The sequence below is a fragment of the Lynx canadensis genome, chromosome F1, assembly GCF_007474595.2.
Source record: "Lynx canadensis isolate LIC74 chromosome F1, mLynCan4.pri.v2, whole genome shotgun sequence".
Classification (NCBI taxonomy): domain Eukaryota; kingdom Metazoa; phylum Chordata; class Mammalia; order Carnivora; family Felidae; genus Lynx; species Lynx canadensis.
In genome coordinates this window covers 22,911,223-22,937,887 of record NC_044319.2, presented here as the reverse complement: position 1 = coordinate 22,937,887, position 26,665 = coordinate 22,911,223, and the positions used below count along the sequence as shown (strand labels likewise).

The following is a 26,665-nucleotide window of genomic DNA, read 5'->3' as shown; positions in this document are numbered from 1 at the left end:
AACTTTGTGGGTTCTAGCCCTGCATCAGGCTCTGTGTGGACAGCTTGGAGCCTAGAGCCTGCTTTGGATTCTGTGGCTCTCTGCCCCTCCCCTGCGCACACTCTCTCCCCCTCTCAAATATAACATTTTAAAAATGTTAAAAAATAAAAATAAAAAAATAAAAGTTTGGGGGGGTGGAGGGAGGGGCAGAGAGAGAGAGACAGGAAAGATTCCCAAGCAGGCTCTGTGCTGGAAGTGCAGAGCCCAAGGCAAGGCTCGAACCCATGAACCATGAGATCATGACCTGACCTGAAACCAAGAGTTGGAGGTTGACTGAGCCACCCAGGTGCCCCTACACATTTCACTCTTATGCATGTAGACTTTATCTTAGTCTGTATCTTTTACGGTGTACATGAATTTGTCAATTACTTCAACCTTTTTCATTTTTTATTTTGAGATGTGAAGATGTTGACTTTCTAGTCTTCTTTCTTTTGATTTAGAAACTTTCTTTTAAAAATGTTTAATGTTTTTTTAAAATGTCAGGTTTTTCTTTGTTGCTGTCTTTTCTAATCTTAATTTTATACTTTCTAGTAGTCCAATGCAGGAGGTGAGGGATCCCTTTCCCCCACCCTCTACTCGTTTTCTGGGTCCCCCACTCTGGATTGAAATAACTCAGCTGACAGAAGGATCATAAGCTCCACCTTGTAGAACACATTTGTTTTAATGGAAGAATTATTAGATCCTTATGAGAGGAACTTACAGTTCTAAAATCTCCATTCTTCAATATGTATGTATGGCTATCATATTTTGGGCGGAAGCCATCATATGTATGCCAGTAGGAACAAATGAGCAAAGTCACACCAGGGAAAGGGCTCCCTTGGCCTTAGGAGTTGGTGATAACTTCATGAGGGCCATCCAGGAGTATTATTCCAGCAAAGTTATGGGCACTATCTTACATTAGTAGACTTTTCCAGCTTACTGTTACAAAACAGAATCTACTTCCCTCCTGAGAGGACTAGGGAGGACCCTTCGGGTGTAGCCACCCCAGCAATTCCAGCATTCTGGGCCAAAGGAATGCTGGCTCTAAGAATTGGGGCTGGGGCCTCCTGGGTGGCTCAGTTAAGCATCCAACTTCACCTCAGGTCATGATCTCACGGTTCCTGGGTTTGAGCCCTGCATGGGGCTCTGTGCTGACAGCTCAGAGCCTGGAGCCTGCTTCAGATTCTGTGTTTCCCTTTCTCTCTCTCTCTGTCCCTCCCTCACTCATGCTCTCTTTCAAAAATAAACATAAAAAAATTTATTTTTTTTTTTTTTAAAGAATTGGCTTCTGTTGTGCCCCACTGGGAATGTTAGGACCTGTAGTGGGCAATTGGGACTGCATAGACTAGAATTTAACAGATGAATTTCACTTTCCCATTTTGGACTTTGTCACCTGAAAGACGGGACATAAAGCTCATTTCCTTTATCTTTTGACCATCACCTTGAGAGAGAACAGAAGTCTTTTTACCTGTTCAGGGTTGATCCAGGTTTATTTAGATGGTGTCTTGGTCGGAGCCTAGGTCACTGTTCATACTCCTTTTGACAGCTCCACCCCAGCCCACCTATCTGTTGGAGATCCCCCCCCCCCACTTTTTTAACATTTAATTTCAGAGAGAAAGAGCGCACACACCAGCATGTGAGTCTGGGAGGGTGGAGAGAATCTCAAGCAGGCCCTGAGCTGTCAGCCCAGAGCCTGATGTGGGCTCAACCTCACCAGCCGTGAGATCATGACCTGCGCCTAAAACAGGAGCTGGACACTTAACTGAGACACCCAGACACCCCTGGAGCCCTTTTCAAGCATATTTTTTTCATTCCATGAGGATGAATTTACCTCTTCTTTAAGAAATAGATTTCACTTTTGAATAATCAAACACATCTTCCACGCTCAGGAAGTGATGCCACCCAAAGCCCTTTGCTGATTTAGACAGGCCACTCAGCCTCCCAATTGATAGCTCTTTGGCTATCCTGCCAAAAAAAACCCACTCCAGTGAAAACAACCCCAGTTATCAGCTATGAAACTGGAAGGTGAGGTGGTAGACACCCAGACCCCAGCTAGTTGTTTGGCTCAGTTCTGCTAACTCAAACTGGTGTTAACATCCTATTCTTTAGGAGTTCTAATCCTTAGTTAGCTTCTGCAACTCTACTGTAGACTGATGGTCATGGGCTAAACTACATTAGGTCTGTATATAATCCTTGCCAGTAGAATCAATGGTTCCCTACTGGGATTTCTAGGGAGGTAAAATACAGGTATCTCTTAGTCCCCTTTTTAAAGCCTTTTCTTTTAAAAGGTTTGGCACCCTTTTGGTGAAGCTAGAAAGATGAAACCTTTTTAAGTGCAGTTTTGAGTTTTTTCAGAATAATCACCAGCTCTCATGCTCTTTTGTAGTCAATTCCCATCCACACCCCAGGAAGCCATTCAGGTGTCTGCTATCGCTGGTTTCCTCTTTTCCAGAATGTTATGTAAATGCCTTGAGGTTGGCTTTTCACTTAGCATAATGCTTCGGGGATGCATCCATGTTGTTTTTAATCAGTACTTCATCTTTTTTATTCCTAGGTAGTATTCCATTGTATGGATGCACCAATTTATACATTCACCAGTTGGAAGGCTATGTTGACTTATTTTTGGTGACTGAATAAAAGCAGCTACATTCACATACAGGTTTGTGTGAACATTTTCATTTCATTTGAATCAATTCCTAGGAAGGGTGATTACTGTATCACAGGGCATTTAATTTTGTCAGAAACTGTCAAACTTTTCCAAAGTGACCTTACCATTTTGTTAATTCCTCCAGCAGTTTCTCGGCATCCTAACCAGAACTTGGTATTTTTAATAGGTAGGTCATTTTGCTTTTTACATTTTCCTACTTACTGATTTATGATAACATCTTTTCATGTTTGTTTTAAAATCCATTTATTTTCTTTGGTGAAGTGTCATGTTCAAATCTTTTGCCAAATTTTTTTTTTTTTTTTTTTAAAGTTTTGAGTTCTGGGCACCAGTCACTTATCAGGCACCTTCTTTCAAGCCTGTACCTTTAAAGACTTGGTACCATTTTTGCTTAAGATAGAGACAAAGCACTTGCTTATTGCAGGAGGTAGATATTACTTTGATTTGGGAGTAACCTTACTAGATACTTGGCCCTGCTAATTACTGGACTAGTTGCATTCAGTAGATGCCTTTCAACTTTTTAATACAGCTCCTCTCACTCTGAACTTGCTGTAGGTGAGTTCATCTCTGGGTCATTCCCTCATTTCTTCCATTCATCCCAGCTTGGTATTGTGTGTGCCTTTTCTCCAGGCTAAAATTTCTTCCTTTGCTCACTGTGAGCAAATGTGTAGCCATGTACCCAGACGTAGGTCCTTCTTAGATTTCCACATGATTATCAACCCTGTACACACTGAGGTTTTTGCTTCTCTCTCAGTCAACCCCCAGTGAGGCATGGAGCTATTAATAGTGAAGTTTAAATATTTTGTGGCCACTATTGCTGGTACTTGTTGCTAAGCATCATTTTACAACTGAGAATGTTCTGGTTTTATTATGAAAGAAACTGGTTCTTCATAGTAATTACTTTTTAACCTACAGAGGATTCAACTTTTTTTCCTTGATTTAAAAAAAAATGAATTTGATATTGTGTAAGGTGTACAGCTTACTTTGATACATTTATATATTGCAACATAACTGCCAGCCATGGAGTGATATTTATCACATTACATAATTATAGCATAACATTATCTATATTCATTATACCATGCATTAGGTCAGGTTTATTACTTCTTACAAATTTGTACCCTTAAATACCACCACTCCTCTCTACCTCCCTCACCCCTGGTAACCACCATTTTACTTTTTTTTTTTTTTTACATCTTTAACTTTTTTAGATTCCACATATAAGTGGTATTCATCTAGTACTCATCTTTGACTTATGTTGCTCAGCATAATGGGCTCAAGATCCATCCATGTTGTTGCCAATATTGTTGCCATCTTCCTTTCTCATGTACAGTTTAACTTTTTTAACACGTCTCTTGTTTACAGGACCAAATTTGTGTTGTGGCCTTATTAAATATAAAGATTCATACACTGGTGTCTCCTTGTTTTTCTTTATTTTCACCTAGTTAATTTACTGTGTATCTTATGCGTCACTCTACGAAAGACTCAACAAATCCTTTTTTGGAACCAAGTGGGATACAAATAAATGACTAATATTATAGAGACAAAATCTTCTGTGATCTCATACTCTTCCAAAGGCAACTCTGGAGTTGCAGAAATCTCCTCCAGGGACTCTTTCTGTTACCTACTTCAAGTTTAAGACTTGTACAATCTGGAGAAATCACAGAGTGCACACCTAGAATACTAGACAAGGATTCTAGAACTGCATCGCAATCCCAGATCCAGATTTCCCCCTAAACTATAAGGAATTCTAAAACATGTTGAATGGATAAGTATATGTGACAAACTAGAAGCCAAAAATCAAAACCCTACCTTGAAAGTCACAGTAAAAGTCATACCTGAGTATAACCAACTATTGTGAATTAAAGCAGGTCATTTTAAAATTTTGCTGTTTTAGGAATCTAGTATGTTTTATGTGGTATTACAACTGACCTCAAGGGTAATTATTACCAATGGTATTTCTAAACTACTCCAAAACCCATACTAGTGGTAAAAACTTTATGTTGAGGCTATTCACATTTTCTCCTTTCCCTCAAGAGGTACCTTTTAGATGCAGATAAATATAAACAACTTGTGATTGAGCACTGTTTTTTTCCCTTTATGGGAGCTTTTTATATTCAAAACATACTTGAAAAACATACTTTTCACCACCAAACTACCTGTTTGGCATTAATAACAATACTGGAAAACTCTAACCCAAAATATTGACACATATTTGCTTAATGCCACTTAGGTTACTTAGGAACTGAGAAGTAATTTCAAGGATTTTACTGCTGAATCCTCAACTAAAATTTTATTTCCTTGAACTAAATAAAACATGCAGATCCATTTAAAAAAATAGTCACCCTGTGAGGCAAATTCAAATCTGCCAACCTAGTTTTAGTCTAGAACCAAACCAGCAACAAATATAGTCAGCAATACAATGCTACCAGGTTAACTTTCACGATGGTTCTTTGTAGAATAAATGAGAGAAATACGGTGTCAGAGTACCAGTGGGAACAATTTTCTTCCTAACCCAAGTCAGCCACTGGTAATCTTGTCCTAGTTGGCTCATTAGATTCCTGTGTGCTTCTTCATCTTCTTTGAGAAAAAAAAAAACTCACCATCAGCTCTTATTTCAGACATGTCAGGTAACTATTTTCCCACAAATACTTTAAGCTCATCATTACTGGGAAAACAAAAAAAACTGTCCCCAAGACTTTTAGTAATGAATGAGTACACAAACAACATCTGGATATTAATTCCATGGTGCAAGGATTTCCTGCAAAGTACCTTTAATATGTTTGCATCGGCAGCAAGCATTAGGATGTGCTAATTTTGGCACCATCAGTTATATGTGTAGCACTACACATTCGATAAAGTCACCCCAACCAGTATTTATCCATGTGAATAGAAAAACTGAACAAAAACATAGTTCTGATAAACGCTGAATTCTTAAACCCAATACAGTTTAATTTTCTTCCACAATCGAGGGCTGCTATTTAGGATTGTTTTGTTAATGATAAATAAAGACAGGAATTATTTAGAAAATAAAGTACTTCACCGTTCTTATATATTAAATGTCTTGCTATATAAAATATACCCTCAAGAAGTCAAAGTATGTGAAATCAGTGTTTCAAATAAAAATCACAGCTATGTTACTGTTCAGCAACTCCATTCAAATAAACATCAGTACTGTATTCTCAAAAAAAAAAAGAAAAAAAAAAAAAAAAAAAAAAAAAACAGTAACTGAGGCAAAAGCTTTTAAGTTTGCATTCTGGGTGTACAACAGAAACCCCTCACCCTGCATCCTTTAAGACCGCCAGTCTGCTTCAGTAATTTGAATCTGCCACATCTTCAATATGTAAAGCACTGTGCTGAGAATATAAAAAGTTATAAAAAGGCAATCATAAAAGATTAAATCTTGGTAGGCATGTCAGCTTTCTTTTAATAAAAACAAAAATAGTCATTGTCATCTAGTTAAATAAGTCTCTTTTGTATAGTGTTCCAGTTATTGAAAAAGGGCCCTTAAAAAACCCAACTGCCTCGATCTTAAACCTTACCCTCTTGCCCCATAATACATGTTTGAGGGAAGAGTCATTAATGTGCAAATTGGCAAAACAAATGTGGAGGAGAGGGGACTTCTTGAAATGACATGCCCGATCAAGTCTTGGTTTATTCTTTTACAATATCAACTTCCAAAAAGTAAAATAACCAAAGTAGTCCTAAAAATACACAAAACAGACCTTCATCTTTGCATTCCTTTCCCAATAAACACAAAAAGTATGTACAGCATGTTTAATAATATGCAATATGCAAAAGCTTTGTGTTGCTGTTAGCAACATCTATACCCACCCACCCTCCTTATTCACAAGTGTACCTCTACTAAACACAATTACATCACTAAGCCTGTTAGTTTGTTAAAACTGGAAAATCTTTGTATAGGGACTCCACTCATTTGACTCAAAGTTATAGACTTCCACCGTATTCAGAAATTCATTGCCATCAAAGCCTCCCACTGCATAAATGGTGTTCCCTACAGTTGTAATCCCAGCGTTGCTCCTTGGTGAAGTCATGTTTCCCATCATCTTCCATTCATTTCTAGTTGGGTCATACATCTCCACACAACTGATGGCATGAGAACCATCAAAGCCACCACCTACAAACAATTTTCCTAAAAGAGAATGAAACAAGGTAAATCTAGAGAAGGAAAAAAAACTCCTAAGTCTTTTTTGCTAAAATTGGTGGTTCTTAGTAGAAATACCTGCTCATTCTACCAAAAGTCCTTGTTAAATGCCTTCCTAACGCGGCAAGTAAACCCATTCATAGATGGAACTCAGGCAATTTACAAAGAGAGGGGCAGCCTCTAACTGAAACACAATTCTCACAATTCTTTGCGGTAACTGCTACTGCTGCCATTTCACAGATGAAATGAGGCGCAAAGAAGTTGAACAACTTGCCTAAAGAAGCAGCTAGTATGCAGCAAGCCAGAGTAGTTCTGTGCACTGGAGATTCTGTACTAGTCCAGTGCCTCAGAATTAAGATTCAAAAAAAAGTTATAGAAAAGCAGTTTTCAGATACTGAACATTTTCTTGAGCTTTCCAATTCTATAAAATTATTTTAGTACAAAAACTTCTTGGAAACAGACCAAGAGTTATTACATTTTCAAATATATATGCAGAGCAGTTAATTATTTTCAAATATGCAGAGCAGTTAATTATTTTCAGACACATAAAATGTCAGCATTAAATACTGTGTAGTTTTAATTTTTTTTTAAAAAAAACATTTATTTAGCTTTGAGAGAGAGCGCATGAGTGGGGTCGGGGCAGAAAGAGAAGGAGACACAGAATCTGAAGCAGGCTCCAGGCTCTGAGCTGTCAGCACAGAGCCCGACAAGGAGCTCGAACTCACGAACCGGGAGATCATGACCTGAGCTGAAGTCGGATGCTTAACCAACTGAGCCACCTGGGCGCCCTAATACTGTGTAGGTTTAAAAACTTCCATCCTCTTGGGGCCCCTGGGTGGCTCAGGTGGTTAAGCATCCGACTTCAGCTCAAGTCATGATGTCATGGTTCGTGAGTTTGAGCCCCACGTCGGGCTCTGTGCTGACAGCTCAGAGTCTGGAGCTTCCCCCTCTCTCTCTGCCCCTCCCCTGCTCACACTGTCTGTCTGTCTCTCTCTCTAAAATACAACAAACATTAAAAAATAAAAACTTCATTATTTTCTCATTTGATTGTTCAAAATCTATCTACAACCACATATTTACAGAAGAACTGACAAGGCTCAGCGTGGGCTGCGGGCTACTTGCTGGCATGTCTACACATCTATACGTTCAGCAGGTGAGCCATAAGCTTAACTAAGATTCCACTTTGTTCCCAAGACAATGCTAATTAAACTCATTATGATAATTATATAATTAAACATGTAAATCAATACAATGAATGTGAAAAGAAAGCTGCATCCATATAAAACTAACTTTGGAAAGATCTGTTAAAAAAAAAAGCCTTAAGTTTTCCTTCCGATTAGGTATGGAGTAGACAGAAGAGACTAGAATCTAGGTGATTTGCACTTATTTTGCTTTGCAAGTCAAATCCATTAAATTCTTGCTCTAAAGGAACTGGAACTCTAAGATGATACATTTTGCATATGGTTTATGGAAGGAAAGGACTTAGAGAACTTCATTCAGTGAACCCATCAAAAGACTAGTGTGTTAATATACTTATATTATTACTTCAAGTACCGAGTCTGATTAGAAACGACTTCTAAAAGACAAACCACCAATGCCCACTGCATCAGAAAAAATGTCTGCTTCTGACTTCTTATTATACAAGTGTTTAGTTATCATGGACATTCTCTGGGAATATTAGAACAAACTCTTGCCCCTCCCTATTCTTCACCTTTCCAAATCTCAATACTCACCATCAAGAACAGCTACACCAGCTCCTCGCCTTGCCACGTTCATGGGTGCAATTAAGGTCCAGGTGTTATTTTCAGGATTGTAACGTTCTACTGTGTTCAGACAATTCCAAGACTCTGCACCTCCGATTATGTACAAAAAACCACCAAGCTCACAGACTGCAGACTGGTGTCTACCTATAAAATCGAGTCAAACCAAAATTACTTTATCTCCCAAAACTTTAAGTGCGCATACTACACATAACTGATTTTGAGATCTTAAAAAAACAAAAAAACTTGAGGGGAAAAAACCCAAATCAACTCACGAATGTTAAGAGGAGCACAGCTTGTCCATGACTTTGTTATAGGATCAAATACATCACAGTTTTTCAGTCCTTTTTGACCATATGGATCAGAGCCACCAACAATGTATAATTTCCCATTCAGAGCACATACTCCTATATGAGTGTAAAATAAGGTTATATATTGATAATTTAATTACCATATTTAAATACTGATTATCTCAGAAGGAAAGTAATTTTACCTGCGTTACAACGGTTAGTTCTCAATTCTGGAACAGGAATCCAGTCATCTATGTTTGGATCATACATCTCTCCACAACTCAGGTCATCCGAATGGCCATTCGATCCACCTACCACATAGAGCTGGCCCTAAGTCAAAAGTACAAGATCAGAATTTCTGCCATTCTGAAGTTATGAGAAACAGCTAAACATGGATTGCTTCTTCCTTACCATGAGTACAGCCATCTGAAATCGAGCTCTTGGTGTTCTCATGGGAGCAAGAAAGGACCAGTGATCTGTACGTGGATCATAGCATTCAACTGTTCGAAGACATTCCTCTCTGTTATAGCCACCTGGTAAAAGAACCATCAAGATTCATGTTTAAGATCTCAAACCACATGAGGGTTTCTTGTCTAGAATGATTTAGGTAATCTGCACAAAGAGAAAAAGAATTTTTATCCACAAACCTATTAAGGTCCCATTAGGTGATGTTTTAACTCAGGGCTTCTAACAGCCGAACAACATTATCAGTATGAGTAAATTGCTTAGTCTTGGCTTGAAAATTAGGATGGAACAATTTAACGACTTTATAGTTTTTTAAGAATTAGAAACAGACATTTACTTAAAGGATAGGCAATACAATAGTATTTACTTTTGTATTTCTTGGTCTTTTTAGAATGTGGTAAAGTAGAATGCCAAGGAAGAAGGCATATTAAACCCTCCCTTTCCAAAGTTCACATCAAAGCAAGCACAAATGTCCATGCAGGGGCTTAGCCAGTTGAAACTTTCCAATAAGAAAACACTCATCCTTCTGTTCTTACCTGCTGCTATGAGCTTGCCATTCATCTCTGCTGTCCCCAGACCAGACCGCGCATACTGCATGGGAGACATGGGCTTCTCTATCAGCTCATCTGGTTGCATCTCAAAGCTTAAACTTTTAATTAGTTTTGGAGTACTTGTTGGTGAGCTCTGTGGGCTGTTTCGCCCGTGAAGGAAAATTACACAGAATATACCATCCAGCACAGCCAGGCACAAGTAAGTGTTATCTGTAAGCATAAGAGTTCTATGTTTAAGATGCAATTATTACTACTTTTGTTTGCTGTGTGATCCTGACTTGGATTCCGGATCCCAGACTGGAACGATCTGCTACTGTTTTCCAAATCTAATGGCTTCTGAGTTTTTCCCACAAATAGTCAACTTCAAAGTTATTAAATGGTTCCACTCAACACTCTTCTTTAAAAATAAGTCAAAGACAATCTGATGAGTGTAATACACTTACTTGAAGTCTTTTCCGAAGCAACGATTTTCCATTCATGCTTAGGGCTTTGTACTGTAGCATTTGGAGAAGAGAGACATCCAGTGGAACTGCTACTTATCGGCTTATGGCCATTCTCACGTGGTGGCTTTTTCTGCAAAATCAAAAGGTAGCTACAGAAACCTAGCCAAAGACCATACCTGGTGTACCTCTGTTCCTGAGCTATTCCACAACACTGAAAAAACACCTAGAATCCTTCACTTATGTATGACATTTAAAGCACCCTAAATTTAACACAAACCAACACTTTCCAATTGACACAAATTACTAGCATACTTCCATCTCCACTTATAATGAAACAACTACACCTACACAAGGAGCCTGGTCAGGAAAAGCTCAATTTAAGCAATTAAAAAGCAAGTTGTAGATCAAGTATGAGAATACCTCAATGGAAAAAAAAAAAAAAAAAGAGAGAGAAAAAAAAAACCCTTAATCTACATAAGCTCAAAGTTCACATACTCTTTATATGAAGTATAGAATCATCTTTCAAAAGAGATTATTAATTTAAAATGGTATGAATTATCTGAAAGATTACATTTAGCCCACTGTCTCCAAGAAACTATCAAACCTAATTAAATCATATGTACGGATATCCTTCATACAATGCCAGCAAAAAGTGAGCAGACATATCCAGTTCGGTCCCTCTGAAAAGTATTTCTCAGGACAAAAGTGGCAGTTACAAGAAACACTTAAAAGCATATTTCTTCAGGACCACCATATAGGTATTATAGAGTGCTTTTCTAGACAAACCATATCAAAAGACAAAATATGGTAATCAGAAATAAAACAATAATACTGAAAGAACCAAACATTCACAAAAGTAGTATAGGAACACTAAGAGGGAGAAATAGGCAAAGCTACAAATTTTCAAATGATTATAAAAGAATTACATTGTGTTCTTGTGTAGGAGTTCCCTTTGATGGTTTTCTTGTTATTAGTCCTTGACACTTTTAAAGTATATGATCATATGGCATTAGAAGAGTCAGGTACCACCCCCACTTCAGTACCTGACGCCAAGTGTGCCGATCCACTTCTTTTGATCCCCAGGGCCAGAGCCACACGGGTAGCTAAGATTTATAGTAGAAATTTGTTTCTTATGGAAGCAAAAAGCTATGTTAACAACTTAGAGGAAAAAAATTTGGTAGCTACTTAAAGCTGTGAAAAAACTATCAGAAGTTTGGTGTGGGCCAGTCAACAAGCATGGTTATAGCATATGTTGGCTATTTTGAGAAAAGGCAGAGAATGTACCATGTTAATGGTTACCATTAAATTCTATTTTGACATTTATCATATACCTAGGTATAATTAGGCACTTTATTCACCTCATATCTTTTAATGGAGTAAGGGCAATGCTGTTAATCCATTTTATAGATAACAATACTCAGAAAAGATATGTATTGCCTAAGGCAATACAATTAAAAGAATAGAAATTCTGAGTATAAAGCCACTCTTTTTATACTATGACAGATTTTTGTCTCTGCTACTAGAAACTCCAAGGTACATAAAACACCATCCCAACCTGTGGGAAGAAGGGATCCAAAGTACCACAAATTGATGATGCCATCAAAGGAACTCCTATACAAGTACACAATGTAATTCTTTTATAATCATTTGAAAATTTGTAGCTTTGCCTATTTCTCCCTCTGAGTGTTCCTATACTACTTTTGTGAATGTTTGGTTCTTTTAGTATTGTCTTATTTCTATTTTTTATTTTTGTCTGATATGGTTTGTCTAGAAAAGCACTCTATGATACCTATACGGTGGTCCTGAAGAAATATACTTTTACGTGTTTCTTGTAACTGCCACTTTTGTCCTGAAAAATACTTTTCAGAGGAATTGAATTGGATATATGTCTGCTCATTTTTTGCTGGCATTAAGAGCTTTTATTATAGTAACAAAACTGTTCTAACGTATGGATTATAATTGAAAAAATCAATGTGAAAGAGGAAAGCATGATTAACAATGAAGACTACTAGTGTTTTATAACTAACAAGTCATACAGAGGTGCTGGTTAACGCCTTTATATTCCTTCTGGAACATTTTCAAATACAATCCCTTCCTCTCCCTTATCTTCACTTTCCTGTATTAACTCCTCCCACGCGCTACCCACTGGCCCCACTTTCTTTGCCTCTGGCTCCCCAGGGGGTAATCTCCGGTGGCTATTTCTTTTTCAACCACTATTACTTCTCAAGCTAAGATATTCTTAACTTTACACTCTTTGGAACTTATACCCACTAAAGGTTACCAAGTGCCCTCCCAAAACCAGTGAAGAGATACCCATATTTTACATGACCTCCAAAAGAATGATCTGACACAATTTAGTCTTCCTCTGTTCAAACTTTCTCTGCTTATGTTAGCTAGCTTTCTAACACAATTTGATTCTAATCTTCTCCTTCCTAATGGCTCCTCAGCCTCTTTTCCTATTTCTCAAGCCTAATGTGTCCCCTCATCCTATTTTATTCATGATCTTTATCCAGGGAACCACCTTCTAATGGGTCACATCAGAATCCTGCTTTCTCAAATTCTTCCTTTTCCTTAATTTTCTTATTCTAAACAATCACTAAGGACTCACTCAACCTTTGAAACTATAAATGCTTAGAGTCCACTTTTCCTCCTTCATGCTCCTGGATCAAGCCCTCATTTTTTTTTTAACTAAACTACTGCTTGTAGTAATCTATAAATTGGTCTCACAATTGGGTCTACCCTCTGTACTTGGCCAGAAAAAGAGAAGGGCTTAACGCAATCATTTAGTAAAGAAAAACAAAACGAAACAAACCACAGATCAGCTGGAGTCCCATGACCCAGAGACTGCCATCTGATAGTTAACCACGGGTCTAAAATGATTAATGTACAGATCTTTGCTGTACAGAAATACAGTATTTAACCAATGCCCCTACTGTTGGGACTACTGCTCAGTTTTTTTCACTATTATTAAAGTTGTGAAATATATCTGTCCAGGGGCCCCTGGGTGGCTCAGTCAGTTAAGCATCCAACTCTTGACTTTGGCTTAGGTCATATATCTCGTGGTTATGACGTCAGGCCCTGTGTGACGTCAGGCTGTGAGCACAGAGCCTACTTGAGATTCTCTCTCTCTCAAAATGAACATTAAAAAAAAAAGGAAATAGATCTGTTCATGTCACTCTACTTCCTTGTCTACAATTCTTTGAAAATTCCCCACCACCTGTAGGATAAAGTATTAAGCCCTAACCCAGTGGCATTTACCTACTTTCCCAATCTTGTGACCTCGCACGGGTATTTTTTGCTATCTGACACACTCTCATCTGCTTTGCAAGCTCTTCTAAATCCTAAGACTGTTCAAATGTTGCCTCTTCTGTAAATTTCCTTAGTTTCTCTCCTCTTGGCTCCTCTATCCCTTCCCCTTTATGCCTTTTGTAGATCCCTCTTATAAGACTGTACGGTTTTCATCTACTGCTATAGATGGTTCTGCAACCAGAAACTGTCTCTTACATATTTCTGTGTCCTAACATCATGGTCTATCATTTTACTCAAGGGCTGCTTACTGAAAAAGTAACAAAAAACAAAACAAAACAAAACAAAGTATCTTTAGAGTATGAGGGAAAATATCCTAAATGTTCAAAATGCAAACTATGAACAAAGTTCTCAACTAATTTAAACCCAAACGCTTTTTGTAAAACATAAAAATACTTGGCCACTACTACCACAGAATACCTGACAACTGCCATTCAGGTCACTTCTGAGTCTCATTTACCTTCTAACTGGTAAAGAAAACACCCCTTAAAACTGGGTTAACTCTGCCTACTTTATAGTTTATCCCTCACAAATACAACGTTGAAGCTAAAGGTCAAACAAAAAGAATGCATACTGTATGACCATTTATATACATTTCAAAGGCAAACTAAGCTATTGTTTCAGAAGTTAGAATAATGGTTTCCTTTAGGGCTGTGTAAGGACATGACTGGGAAGAGGCAAGGGAAGGCTTCCCGGGCCACAGAAATCTCTTCTGGACCCAAGTAGTGTTTAAACTAGTGAGTTCACTATTTGACACTTATGATGTGTGTCCTTTTCTCTAAATTTTTGTCTAGAAACTAAAAAATTTTTATGCCTGACATTTTTTTTTTTAAATTGGGTCTAACAACACCCATTCCCTGTTGCAAACAATTTTTTGTAATCTAACAAAAAAAAAAATCAATTTCTACATTGCTTCATCTTATTGGCCTTGTTTTCTTACTACTTGTAAATCCTATTTCATTGAGAAAAAATCTAAATGTGGTTTCCTAATTTGCTGAATTTTTTTTTTATGTGGAGAAACAGTAGTAAATCTAAGAAAGATATGCTTGTTTTGTCCTGAAAATGTTTCTGTTCCGATATACCAATGAAATTCTTCCACTTTCCTTTCTTAAAGGAAAATTTCAGTATACTAGAAAATGCTCTAATCACATTTTAACCTGAGGTTACCTCAGATGTGCAATGTGTACCTGCACAAACTGAATGTGGTCATCATCACTGCCAAACACCTCAGCCTGTCCATCTAGTAGGTTCCCATCAAGCAGCTTGTGATCAGCTGAGTAGTACAAGGTTTGAACCTGCAAAACAGCAACAGAACACCCATGTGGCTACCGTCTCCATGGCTACTCCACTAGTATGCAGATCACACAAACGCCTCAAGGTAACCTCCAGTGTGCTTCTTGAACTTCTTGACATCTTGCTCTGGCAGGATCCCGAAGTAAAGAAAATACATGTCATGGTTGTAAAAATTTTAAAAACAAAAATAAAATACAGAATCTTCTAACACTGGCCGAAGAGTCCTTGGCTTGATTGGCTTGAAAGAAATCTTCATTTTTCCATAGCTTCTATTATATAGCATTTAAAAAAAAAAGGCACTAATACAATATATGGGCTCTTAAAGCATATACATATTTACAGTAAAATATGGACTATGGTTTACACCTTTGAAGTGCTCTGATTTGCATTAACATATTTGTCCTGTAGGCAATGTCAAGAAAAACAGATAAAAAGCAAATGCAAAACTCAAATAAGCTGTAGAGACACCTCCCTCAGCAGATGCAAACACATGGTCAATGCACCTGATTTTCAAGTGGGAAATGATATAAAATGTAAAATTCACCTGTTAGCCTTTTTAGAAGATAATGCTAACAGTATGTTTCAAGACCTAACAGATCTGGAAAGCCTTTCGTGGAATGACAAATTCAAAGTCACTCCACTGCTCCATCTGCATGTGTTTAATTCCCACCATTTCTCCACCAAGTTTGTCTTGTGGTATTTTTCAAAAGTTAAGTGAATGTATGTATGAACAACACCATTGAAAAAACACAAAGCTTTAAAGATAAGAATCCTGTAAAGGAGTAAACACCATTAAATCATCATCGTTCTCTGCCCACAGCGGATTTTTCTTAGGAGAACTGGGGCAGGACTGCTGCTTCTTTACGTGTCAATACACTTGAGGTTTCTTCTTGTTTCTTCAGTCTTGGGTATCCTAGTTTTGTTAATAAACCTATGGGGAGATAAATCAATGGGGAGGAACAACCATTAGAAGCTTTTACCTACTTATCAAATTTAAAGCAAAAACCTGTGAAGAAAAATTAAGAATCTACAGAAAATTTCAGTACCACCTCCCATTTCTAAAGCAAATTACATGCTACTTTAAAGGAAGTTAACAGCACATAATAAGCAAAGAAATAAAAAAGAAAAGCAGAAGACCAAACTGAACAGTTCATTCAGCTCACCTGGACACCCCCCCTGTTTCTCAGCTTAGGGGTACCTATAGCAAAATTTAAATTCTTTAGGGTCATGGTTATAAAATAAAAGTGAAAGGGAATCCTTCATTGTTATAGCAAAATAATTTTTAAGAATTGTTGCATCCCATTTACTTTAAAACTAACCTCTTCCATCAGCTCTTCCAGACTGTCTCCATTCTCCCAGATGCTACGCTGCACCCAGTTGATTACCTTTGTATACAATTTGCCATTGCTGGGCAAGCAAACATTATCTTCAAGCATTACCTCCAACTAGAGTTAGGAAAAAACAATGACACTTAGATCAGTGTTGAGTCTCTTAATTCTCAGCTTAATGCGCAATTTCCTAATAAAATGGTCACAGATGTCCAACCTCATCCCATACATTTACTCTCATTTGTAAGAAAACTGTAAAAACAAAACAGTAGGTAGCAAACTGTTACACTGCTAAAAAATAACAGTATCATTTCAATGTACTTTCTCACAACCATGCTTGAAACATGGACAAAGATTCAGCAACTGTAAGTAAGTAGTGTATACATACATATATATCTTTATAGATTTTACCCCTTACCTTTAGCCGTGGAAGTTTAAGAAACTCTTCCTCTTCTGAAATTTGTAACAGATGCTCCTGAATATAGGCATCAACTTTATTCAACAAACGGGTGTCTCCCATACAACTTGCAAAATTTCGGTAAGAGATGCAGCTGGTAACATCCATTCTAGATAGCAAATAATCACCACAAACCTGGGAAAAGAAATACACAAGTGACAACATTTACATATATTTTATTTAATGAATATTTAATACTCAATATGTAAGCATTCTGTGAAGATACAAAGATGAATCAAACACCACTGCCTTAACAGAACAACGTTAACTCTGGGAAGAATAGATGTATGCAAACAATAAACATCAAAGAATGCCGTACAAATGTCTAAGTTGTTTACGGAAAGATGCAACAAACTGAAATGCCATATTAACGCATATGCAATGTGCAGATAAGTATCTCCAATTAGAATAATTAGATAAGACTTTATCATGAAGACAGTGTCTGAACTGGGATCTACACAAGAGATGATGTTGAATGCAGATAGAAGTAGGGAAGAAGCTGGGACCAATTTAGTTTGGCTGGAGCAAAAGACAAGTAGGAAAACAATTTTGGAAACACAGCAACTACATTAGGGAAAATGTGCAATGCTAACTTGAGGGTATGTGCTATAAACCACAGAAGGATTTAAGCAAAGGAGTGACATTACAGAAGGGGCCAGGAAACTTCCTCTTAAAGGGCTTAGGCTTTTGGGCCATAATGTCTTTGTCACAACTACTAAACTCTGTCACTGCAGGTGGAAGCAGCCAGAGACCCTATGTAAATAAAAGCTGTGTTCCAATAAAACTTTATAACAAGCAGTTGGCCTGAGGCTTTGCAGTTTACTGACCCCCAATTAGAGAATTAAATGCTTTTTATTCTATGAATTATTAGGCAGTTTTCAATGGTGTTACATTCTAGAAGGAGTACTTTTACAGAGGAACTTCCAAGTGTAGAACAGTGAGCTGAGAATGTAAGTTGTGTGATTAATTCTTGAGAAAAACAAGAATATTTTACATGTTTATTTTTTTGAGAGAGAAGGGGGGGGGGGGAGGGAGGGAGGGTGGGGGTGGGAGGAGGAAGAAGAGGAGGAGGAGGAGGAGGAGGAGGAGGAGGAGGAGGAGGAGGAGGAGTGAGAAAGAAAGAGAGAGAATTCCAAGCAGGCTCCAAGCCCAGTGCGGAGCATGACAGGGTAGAGCATGACAGGGGGTCTGATCTCACCGCGAGATCATGACCTGAGCTAAAATCAAGTCTGATGCTTAAATGAGCCACCCAGGCGCCCCAAGAATATTTTAAACCCTGCTACCAGTGACCAACACAGCCACCCAGCTAGTGAAGACTACTGGAAAAGCAAGAATTTAGCTCAAATTATCTGAGAGGAAGTTATGAACTTGCAACATTACTACAGCTAACTGGTTAAAATCACATTCAGTTGTCTAGGGGGAAGAGGGGCCATTTTCAAGTTCTTGAGACTAACAAATGTCTTATGACAAATTATGCATCTTAACTATGTAAAAGCAGACTTGCTAGTAACAGCCCTCCTTATATGTTACTTCTGGTACTCTACCTGCTTTACTCGGTCCATCTTCAGCTTTTTTGCTGCAGAATAAACATCTTTCACTAATTCCTTATCGGCTTTCAACCTGTTAAAGAAAAGTTATTTATCACTTGGATACCAAGGCCTTAAAACACAGATTCTACTTAATCCAAATAAATCAAGGCTTGGGATTTCCTGGTGATATCCCCTAATTATACACTTTATAAAGTACTTACTGAGCAGTGTAGGCATAATTCAGTAAGACTTCAACAGCTTCTGGATTGAGATCATCAAATTTAACATGAGAAATTCCATGAGGATCACTATCACTATTAAAGATTTCAAATAAGTAGGGACTGCAGCAAGCCAGAACTGCTCTGTGTGCTAACATCTCATGGCCACAGACCTGAAATTGTGAGGAATTACAATTAGAAGTACTGTGGACTATTTATTTCTCTAGCTAATTACCACATCAGGTCCTTTATCTAATATTTATAGGTAAATCATTGTTTTTTCAAGTTATTTCATCAAATGCCTACCATGAAAAAGAAAAGCATATCCAAGAACTTACTGCTTTTAGAAATAAAATATTAATTTTGTAGGTTTCCAAATTAAGTTTTAAATACCTGAAGTCGAACATCACAGAACTGGCCACTTTTCCTCAGGGCATTTAATTTGGCAACAGAAGACTCAATAAAGTTTTCGTCTTCAAACATTAAATATCCATTGGGAATCATTTTTCCTTACAAATTTGGCTAAAGAACACAAAAAAAGCCAAGTTATTTTACTAGTGAACAATGATTTTTAGAATTATACCTTAAAGAGTAATACAGTATCTTTATTTTCAAATTCCATCCTATCAACAACACAAAAATTTTATTACACAAAAACACTGCTGAAAACACTGGCACTGAATGTCCAAGTCTTTGTACAGCTATATTTTGGTCCTCAGTCTTTTTAAGGATTCATACAGCAGTGACTATCTCAACACTTTTGCCCAGGTTTCCCTGAACATTCATTGGGAAGGGAAAGAAATGTAAACCCACCCTGCCCAACCCCATACAATGAGCAATTTAAGAAGCCTGGAAGGATGTAATGTGGTCATCACTTCTAGGTTTCCTTGATTTGGGTTGCTGTCATTCCTTTACTCCCAAATGAGAGAAATGGATAAATAGGCAAACTTAAATCTGTCCCCTTTGCAAGTTTCAGATATTCTAAATCACTTATCTCCTAGGAATACATGCTAGACACTTAATGTTCTTTTAAAAAATGTCCATTTCACCTTGTGAACTGACTAATGCCTATACAAAGCCATCATTAAAAAGCAGTAATAGATTTTAGTTTGCCCTGATTTAAATTCAAAAGTTTACAAAAAGAAAAAAAATACAATTTTTTTTTTCTACAAATGATTACTGACTTCCCCTTTAAAAAAATTATGAAAAGGCTATTAGTGTACTGGCATAGTCTTCTAAAAAACAATGTGTCTTAATGTTTCATTGGGCACGAATATTCACTTACCTACTGAACTGGTGAGAAATGTATTTCTGAGATGTCTTAAATAATCCAAGGACAAAGGAGTGTTAAAACTCAGCACTTCCTCAAGGTATGAAGACGGGTGGTTGAAGTGAAGGCAGAGGTGTCTTAAGCTCTAATGGTGATTCCAAAACTATCAGGCTTGAAATGATGTAATCAAGTCCTTAAAAGCTATAGACATGAATTTCTTCTGTGATAATCATGCATCATAATCTGCAATAATGACAAATTTTAGATACTCAGAATGATCAAAGACTGTCATTGATCTAAGTGGATTATATCATACAAAGTCCTTATCTGAAAGAAATGTTGATGTACATGGCTCTAACACAGAAAATAACCAAGACAAATGCAATTATACCTAAACATTTTTCACTTAACCTGCAACTATTCAGGTGATCAAAAAACAAAACACCCTTCCCTGGAAGACAGAAGCTAACAACGTGTATCAATTAAGTGAGATATGTAAGTACAAGATTAGAGAACAAATATAAATATTGGTTAAATCTAATATTCTTTACTATTAGATTCCCGTCCATTTTTACTGGCCAGCAAGCAACCTTGGGCATCATTCCCAGACGTGTATACAATGTTCCAGTCAAACCAGATATACTATTTCCCAAAATGTGGTCTGCTCTTCCCAGTCTCTGTACCTTTGTTCAAGTTGTTCTCTGTTCTTGGAATACCCTTAACCCAACCTCTGCTAGATAAAATCTTACCTCCATAGAGCCCTTCCCAATCCCCCTAGTGGAGAGAAGTTTCTCCCTATCTTCCACATACTAAACCAGAGCTGATCTGCTCTGGTTTTGGCTTCTGTGGACCTCCTTATCTTCCTTGATTTAAGGTCCTGGAAGGCAGAGCCTCTGTCTTGCTCATCTTTGTATCCATCCCATCTCCCCACTACCAAAACTAGCCTAGAAACATAAATATAAAGATGAGCACTTTGTTGAAGTGAACTAAATAAACAAAAGGGAAAATACTGATATCTGTTCTCTATATGGCCCTTTTTCTCGTTTACAGTAATAAACTCCCACTGGAATAGTTCTGGTCCAAACCAAATCTGCAAAGTAATCATATTCAGTCCTCCTACCTCATTTTCAAGTCATCAACTACAAGTTTCAAATTCAGATGGTTCTTATTTTTTAATCACCTGAACTGCTATGTCACCACTGTCTAATTCAGGAAACTAGAACTAAGTAAATTATTTGAAAGACATGCATACTTTTTAAAACGGACATCTTAAAATTACCTGGATTTTCCTTATGCATCAATCATACACAGAATTCTAAATCTAACAACTGTATTTGGGTGAATGAGTAATCACTTAACCCAGAATCCACTGAAGGCTGGTCCAACTCTAAGTGAACAAACTGTCGTGTTAAGTTCAACACATGCACAATCTGTAATGGGTCTGACCCATATGTCCTAACTGGTTTCTCCATAACTTAGGTTCTATTTCAAAGAAACCTGAGTAATTCTGACTCAGGTTGGGATTGTTGTCAATGCTTACCCCTGCAATGAAACTGTATCATACTATTATGTAATATTGGTTTCCTCTGCTCTACAGTTGCACCTACATTAGTTTGTTCAGCTTTTAAGAAATCAGTTCTAATAAATGATTCCCAATTACCACACAATTCCATGTACACAGAGAAAACACACTATCCTAAGGAAACCTTCAAACATTTTCAGCCAAGACCCAGCTCAAATTAAGAAGATCTTTATATATATGGTATATACTGGGTAGCCAATCCACAGACATAGTTGGTAACTCCTCACTTCAGTTCCCTAAGTTGCCTTTAAAAAAGAAGGGGAAATGGGATGAGGAGGACAGAGGGAGCTTCCATGCAAATTATGGCAATATATTTAAAATGTGCTTTCTGAAAAACCATAAACATTGTGATACAGAGATTTAGAAACATTTTAAAACGCTGACCAGTTTTATTCATTATTCAGTGTTTTTCTGTAAAGCAGTCTTGATCTAACCAAGAATAAAAATGGCATCTATTTATGTTTGATAATTTGGAAGCTCTACCTTAAATTTTGAGGGAAAACAAGACATGGTTAAAATCACTTCAGTCCACTGGGAGCAAACACTGGAGAACTTCTAGAGCAACTCTTGGCATACACATTTGTACAGTATTATTAGTTCTGCAACAGAGTGAGTTCTACATTTAGTATTTGATGACCTTCTAGTATATCAAGATCTTAGCATGATCCTTATCTCTTTAATGATCAATACAACCCTACTTGATTTTAAGAGCTAGCCCAAGATCATGTGACATTTAAGTTAATGCAGCAAACTTATTTTACTCAATTACTGTCCTCACATACTGTAGGCCCCTACTCTCACCTACCCCTAAGCTGGAGGAGGTCTTATCAACTCCTGCCTACAAACCATGTCTTTGAGTGTTCACATTCACTCTCACTAAAGTAAGCATTGGGCAAACTGAGTTTCAAACTATTCTAAAAATGTACAGAAGATCTCAGTTTGGTCTATGAACTCAAGCTCAGTAACTGGTGGAATAAAATGTGAGCAGATTTTTTTTCTTTAAAAAGCCTAACCAAAAGCCCCACCATCCTAGAGTTACATAAAAGAATAAAACTTAAAATCTTTGGTATTTAAAGAATACGAAAATACTAATTCAAAGGAATATATGAACCCCTATGTTTATTGCAGCATTATTTACAACAGCCAAACTACAGAAGCAGCCTAAGTGTCCACTGATAGACGAATGGATAAAGAGGATGTGGGGTACACGTAAACACATACACATACTCACAAAATGGGGTATTACTCAGCCATAAAAAAGAATGAAATCTTAACATTTGCAACAACATGGACAGATCTAGAGAGTATAATGCTAACCAAAATACACCAGAGAAAGACAAATACATGATTTCACTCATATGTGGAATTTAAAAAACAAATGAAGAAAAAAAAAAAAAGAGAGACAAACCAAAAAATAGACTCTTAACTATAGAGAACAAACAGATGGTTACCAGAGAGAAGGTGGGTACAGGTGAAAAGTGAAGCGGATTAAGGGTACACTTATCTTAATAGCACTGAGCAAAATATGGATCTACTGAATCACTATACTGCACACCTGAAACTAACACAACTACACTGGAATTAAAATTAAAAACTTTTTTCTTTGGTATTTAAAACATACATTCCATTAATCCACTTTTAAAATTAAAACTGGGTCAAATACAATACATTCTGGTAAATACACTTCAGTTCCTTAGTATGGCCAGTGCAAGAAAAGGGAAACAGAAGACTCATAAATGAGTGATTAAACTGCTTTAGTAACCACCAGAAGCCCACATGTTATGTTACCACAGACCCCCAAAAGATTAACTTAACTGAAATACAGTTCAACAGGTCTTATCCAAGAGTTGTAAGAAAGGTAGGCACAATGTGGCCTCCCCTCCAAATTCTTTTCGGGCCTTCAGTAAGTGGAAGATAAAATGTTATCACCAAACTTCCAAAGCATCCCTAAAAGCTCAAGGAAAATTACAAATATTTAAGTTTCAAGGCAATGTTTTGAGGGCAGCCCACTCACAAAATAAACTCTATTTTAAAGGACAGACTTTATAATAATACAAAGTAAATCTCTGTAAGACCAGACGTTACAAATTCCCAGTGTCACCTCTGAAACTACTGTCACCATCATCTATATCAAAACTCACCAAACTCACTCACTTGCTCCATCCTCATTGTTCTGAACTCTTATACATCCCACAAACATTTATGGCACCAAACATATGGCAGGCACAATATGGAATGGGATGCTCATAATACCAATGGAGTTAACGCCATTCTTCAGCCCTGAATACTTCACAGACCAACCAAAAAAGACAGGTAAATCAAGCAGTGAAAATAGCTCAAACAAAAGAGGAAAGGGGTATGACAGCATACGTATTCCAGAAACTGCAGCTATTAGCATGCATATGGTAAACAGAGCGAGAGGAAGAAAGAAAGATCAATGCTAAGGGTTAAACGATGCTGGAGAATAGAAAAGGATTATAGCAAGAACATTCTAGCAGAAATGTGGGGGATGTTCTGGAGGAACAGGTAAAATACGGAAGCAGGGACATTAAGATATTATATACCCCTGCTTATCCTAAGGCAGTAAGGATATTTTAGCTTGGATATGTGTGGTATCCTTATCAAAATTAGTACCAAAATTAGAACTCCAAAAAACCTAACAGTTATCTTTAGTTTGCTGCATGCTCAAAGTTAGGAAGGAAGAATAAGAGGAATTTGCTTTTTATGCTAAGGTACCTGTTGGGTATCCAGGTTGATACCAAAAGTGTAAGAATACTGATCTTATAGGTGGAAAAATACAGATAGGTTTAGAAATCATTTACAAGGTGGTGATTCAAGCTTGCAAGCGAAGATGAGCATGTATTTTCTGTGCTTCTAACAAAAACCCAGAGATCACTTCCTTGTTCATAATTCCTCCATTCACACTCTCTAGCACAGTAGGTAGGAGGATCTTTTCAGCCTCTAAGAGATCCTTCAAGGAGGTTCAAAATCATATTGTTGAAAAGTCAATGAAATGATTTTCAGGGGTACTTCATCTTAGTATTCAGTGATTAAGACATTTCCTCAATAAGAGAACATTTTACATTAAAAAACCACACTTGTAAAATGACATCAATTGCCATCTAAACTATATCTCAAGCAAGAAAAAACAAAACCCCACTCCAAAGTAGCCAAAAAGACACTAATTTAGGAGTGCCTGGGTAGCTCAGTCTCCGACTGGATCTCAGCTCAAGTCTTGATCTCAAGGTCGTGAGTTCAAGCCCAGTGTTGGGCTCCATGCTGGGTATGAAGCCTACTTTAAAACAAGAACAAAAAGTAAAAAGGGGGGGGGGGGCAAAAAAGACGACAATAAAACTAAAACCAAAACCTGGGATCCTCTGTTTTGGGGGGTGAAGTTAGAAAAACAGAACTACAAATTAAGATGAATTAAAAACTTACTATCTATTAATTACAGTGATTTCATTTATTGGAAAAACACAGAGGAAAATCATTCTGGTTCTCTTTTAGGTCAATGGTTTTAATCTGGTTTTACCACCAGCTACCAAATTATAGACACTTGAGAAGTAGCCTGCCAGATGGCATTAAATGATACCATTGTTAATCCAATTCTAAATAGTCAGTGTTCGCCTCATCACCAGATATGCAAATACAACTACTCTCCTCAGCATCTTTAAGACAGAAGTTACAGCAGGATTATGCCCAATGCTATTCACCAGTATTTTGCTATTCTTAAATCAACTGCTAGTTCTAGAATTATTAAAAGAAAAATATGGCTTCTGATTAGTCTAGTCCATGCCGTACTTGTTCAACTGTTAATAGTACTAAGCTTCCAGAGCTGTTACTTATTACTAGACAGAAGATCACCACACACAAAGTCCTCAAAGAACAGCTTGATACCACGGTATTCTAATCCCCTCCATCACTGGCAACAGACATTAGGAAACCAGGTCTTCAGGCATCTGATTTCTACTTGCTATAGGTTTTGAAATGTCAGATGTTTCAAACAATAGATTTGTCTACTATGTATTGGGGAAAAAAGTAAATCCATTTCTAAAATATTTGCGTCTAAGTCTTCTTACATTCTCAATCTGATATTGCCTGATACTTTCCTACCATTAAGAACTTATAAACACCCTTTTGCAAGATGCGTATAAGGGCAGAAAAAGAGCAAACCTCTTCGCCGATTGCTTTGGTAAAAAGGAAAGTGGCGACGGCCCCAGAGTGACTGGAGTGTCCTGTAGCCCCAGGCCTTCCTCCCCGCGCGGCCTGGCGGGCGCCCACTACTCCCAAGGCTGGAAGGCAAGGCGCCCAGCGCTCGCACACCCCCGGCCGGGATTGGCCGGCCAAGCAGTCATTCAGAGCCGACACGTCAGGGCAGCCGCTCCCTCCCTCCTCCCGCCCTCTTCTCCCCGCGCTTGGCAAGAAAAGCGGGCAACGTGGAGCGGGAACAAAGGACCCCGCGGCCCACGGCGATCTTGGACGCGGTGCCACCCCACTCCAGGCCCCAGGCACAGATGCCGCCTTGGACCGGCTCCCGGTCCACATGCGCCGGGTCCTGGGAGGTCTCAGGGAGGAAAGTCGGGACCTCGGTTAGACCCAGACACTAGGAGTCGATTCCTGACAGCGGGAATACAGAGATTCCCGCGCCCTCCTTCCGGTAGTCATCCCTGCCCCGTGGCGCCCTGACCCAGGCCCACGAGGTTCCCTCGAGCAAGAACTCCCGCCCTACTTCCCATGCCCCAGCTCTCTCCGAGGCGGCCGGCACGCGCCTCAGCAGCCGACGCGACCCGGCAACCATGGCAGCTCCAGGAGCGCGGGCCCCGCGCGGCGCCGGCTCCTCGCCCCCAGAAAGCCGCGGCAGCGACTTGGAGCGTCCTCCCCCGGGACCAGGACGCCGCTCCGCGTCTCGCACCGTCTCCCCCAGCCGCCCGCGCCATCTCTCAGCAAGGACTCCGGTCGCACCCTCTTCCTCTTCCACCGTCTAGGACCTGCGCGTATTACCTGGTTCATCTCTGAAGAGATGGAAAAACTCATGTCTGGTGCTTCGATGGGGAGTAGGAGGAAGCGGGCGGGAATCGGCGCAACGGAAAGCGCCTCGAGGCCGCGGAGGGGGGGAGCGGTCGAGCGGGAAGAGGAGCGGAGGCTGCGAGGAGGGGGCAGGGCCACCGAGGGTTCGTGGGGACTCGCTCACTCGCTCGCTGGCACTGCCGCGCCAAAGCAGCAGGCGGAGAAACTGCCAAGCAGCTCTGAGCGACCGACCTCCACGCGCGTCCCGGAGACACTGCTGCTGCCGCCGCCGCCGCCGCCCGCTCGCGCCGCACCCCC

General features: G+C 38.7%; 1 protein-coding gene across 1 annotated transcript; it reads right to left on the bottom strand.

Annotated features, from left to right (window-relative positions):
- Window positions 1–4,099: 4,099 nt before the first annotated feature.
- Window positions 4,100–26,643, bottom strand: LOC115505054 (influenza virus NS1A binding protein). The gene is made up of 15 exons (XM_030302414.2): window positions 26,342–26,643; window positions 19,774–20,001; window positions 18,882–19,010; window positions 18,492–18,661; window positions 18,286–18,361; window positions 16,703–16,876; window positions 16,276–16,401; window positions 14,851–14,958; window positions 10,358–10,487; window positions 9,900–10,124; window positions 9,310–9,431; window positions 9,102–9,228; window positions 8,884–9,015; window positions 8,582–8,755; window positions 4,100–6,836 (listed from the first exon to the last, which is right to left on the bottom strand). Exons 3-15 carry the CDS (start codon window positions 18,990–18,992, stop codon window positions 6,583–6,585), a joined length of 1,929 nt encoding a protein of 642 aa, XP_030158274.1. The 5' UTR covers window positions 18,993–19,010; window positions 19,774–20,001; window positions 26,342–26,643; the 3' UTR covers window positions 4,100–6,582.
- Between the last annotated feature and the right edge of the window lie 22 nt (window positions 26,644–26,665).

Bases quoted from the DNA above. Each gene is read 5' to 3' on its own strand.
- LOC115505054 (XM_030302414.2), bottom strand. From the start codon at position 18,992: ATGATTCCCAATGGATATTTAATGTTTGAAGACGAAAACTTTATTGAG. The intron at 14,959-16,275 runs GTTAGTTTTAAA...GCTGTTTTGCAG, and splicing joins TGGAAGAGCTGATGGAAGAG to GTTCAAACCTTGTACTACTC. The intron at 9,432-9,899 runs GTAAGAACAGAA...TTCTTTTACCAG, and splicing joins TGGCAAGCTCATAGCAGCAG to GTGGCTATAACAGAGAGGAA.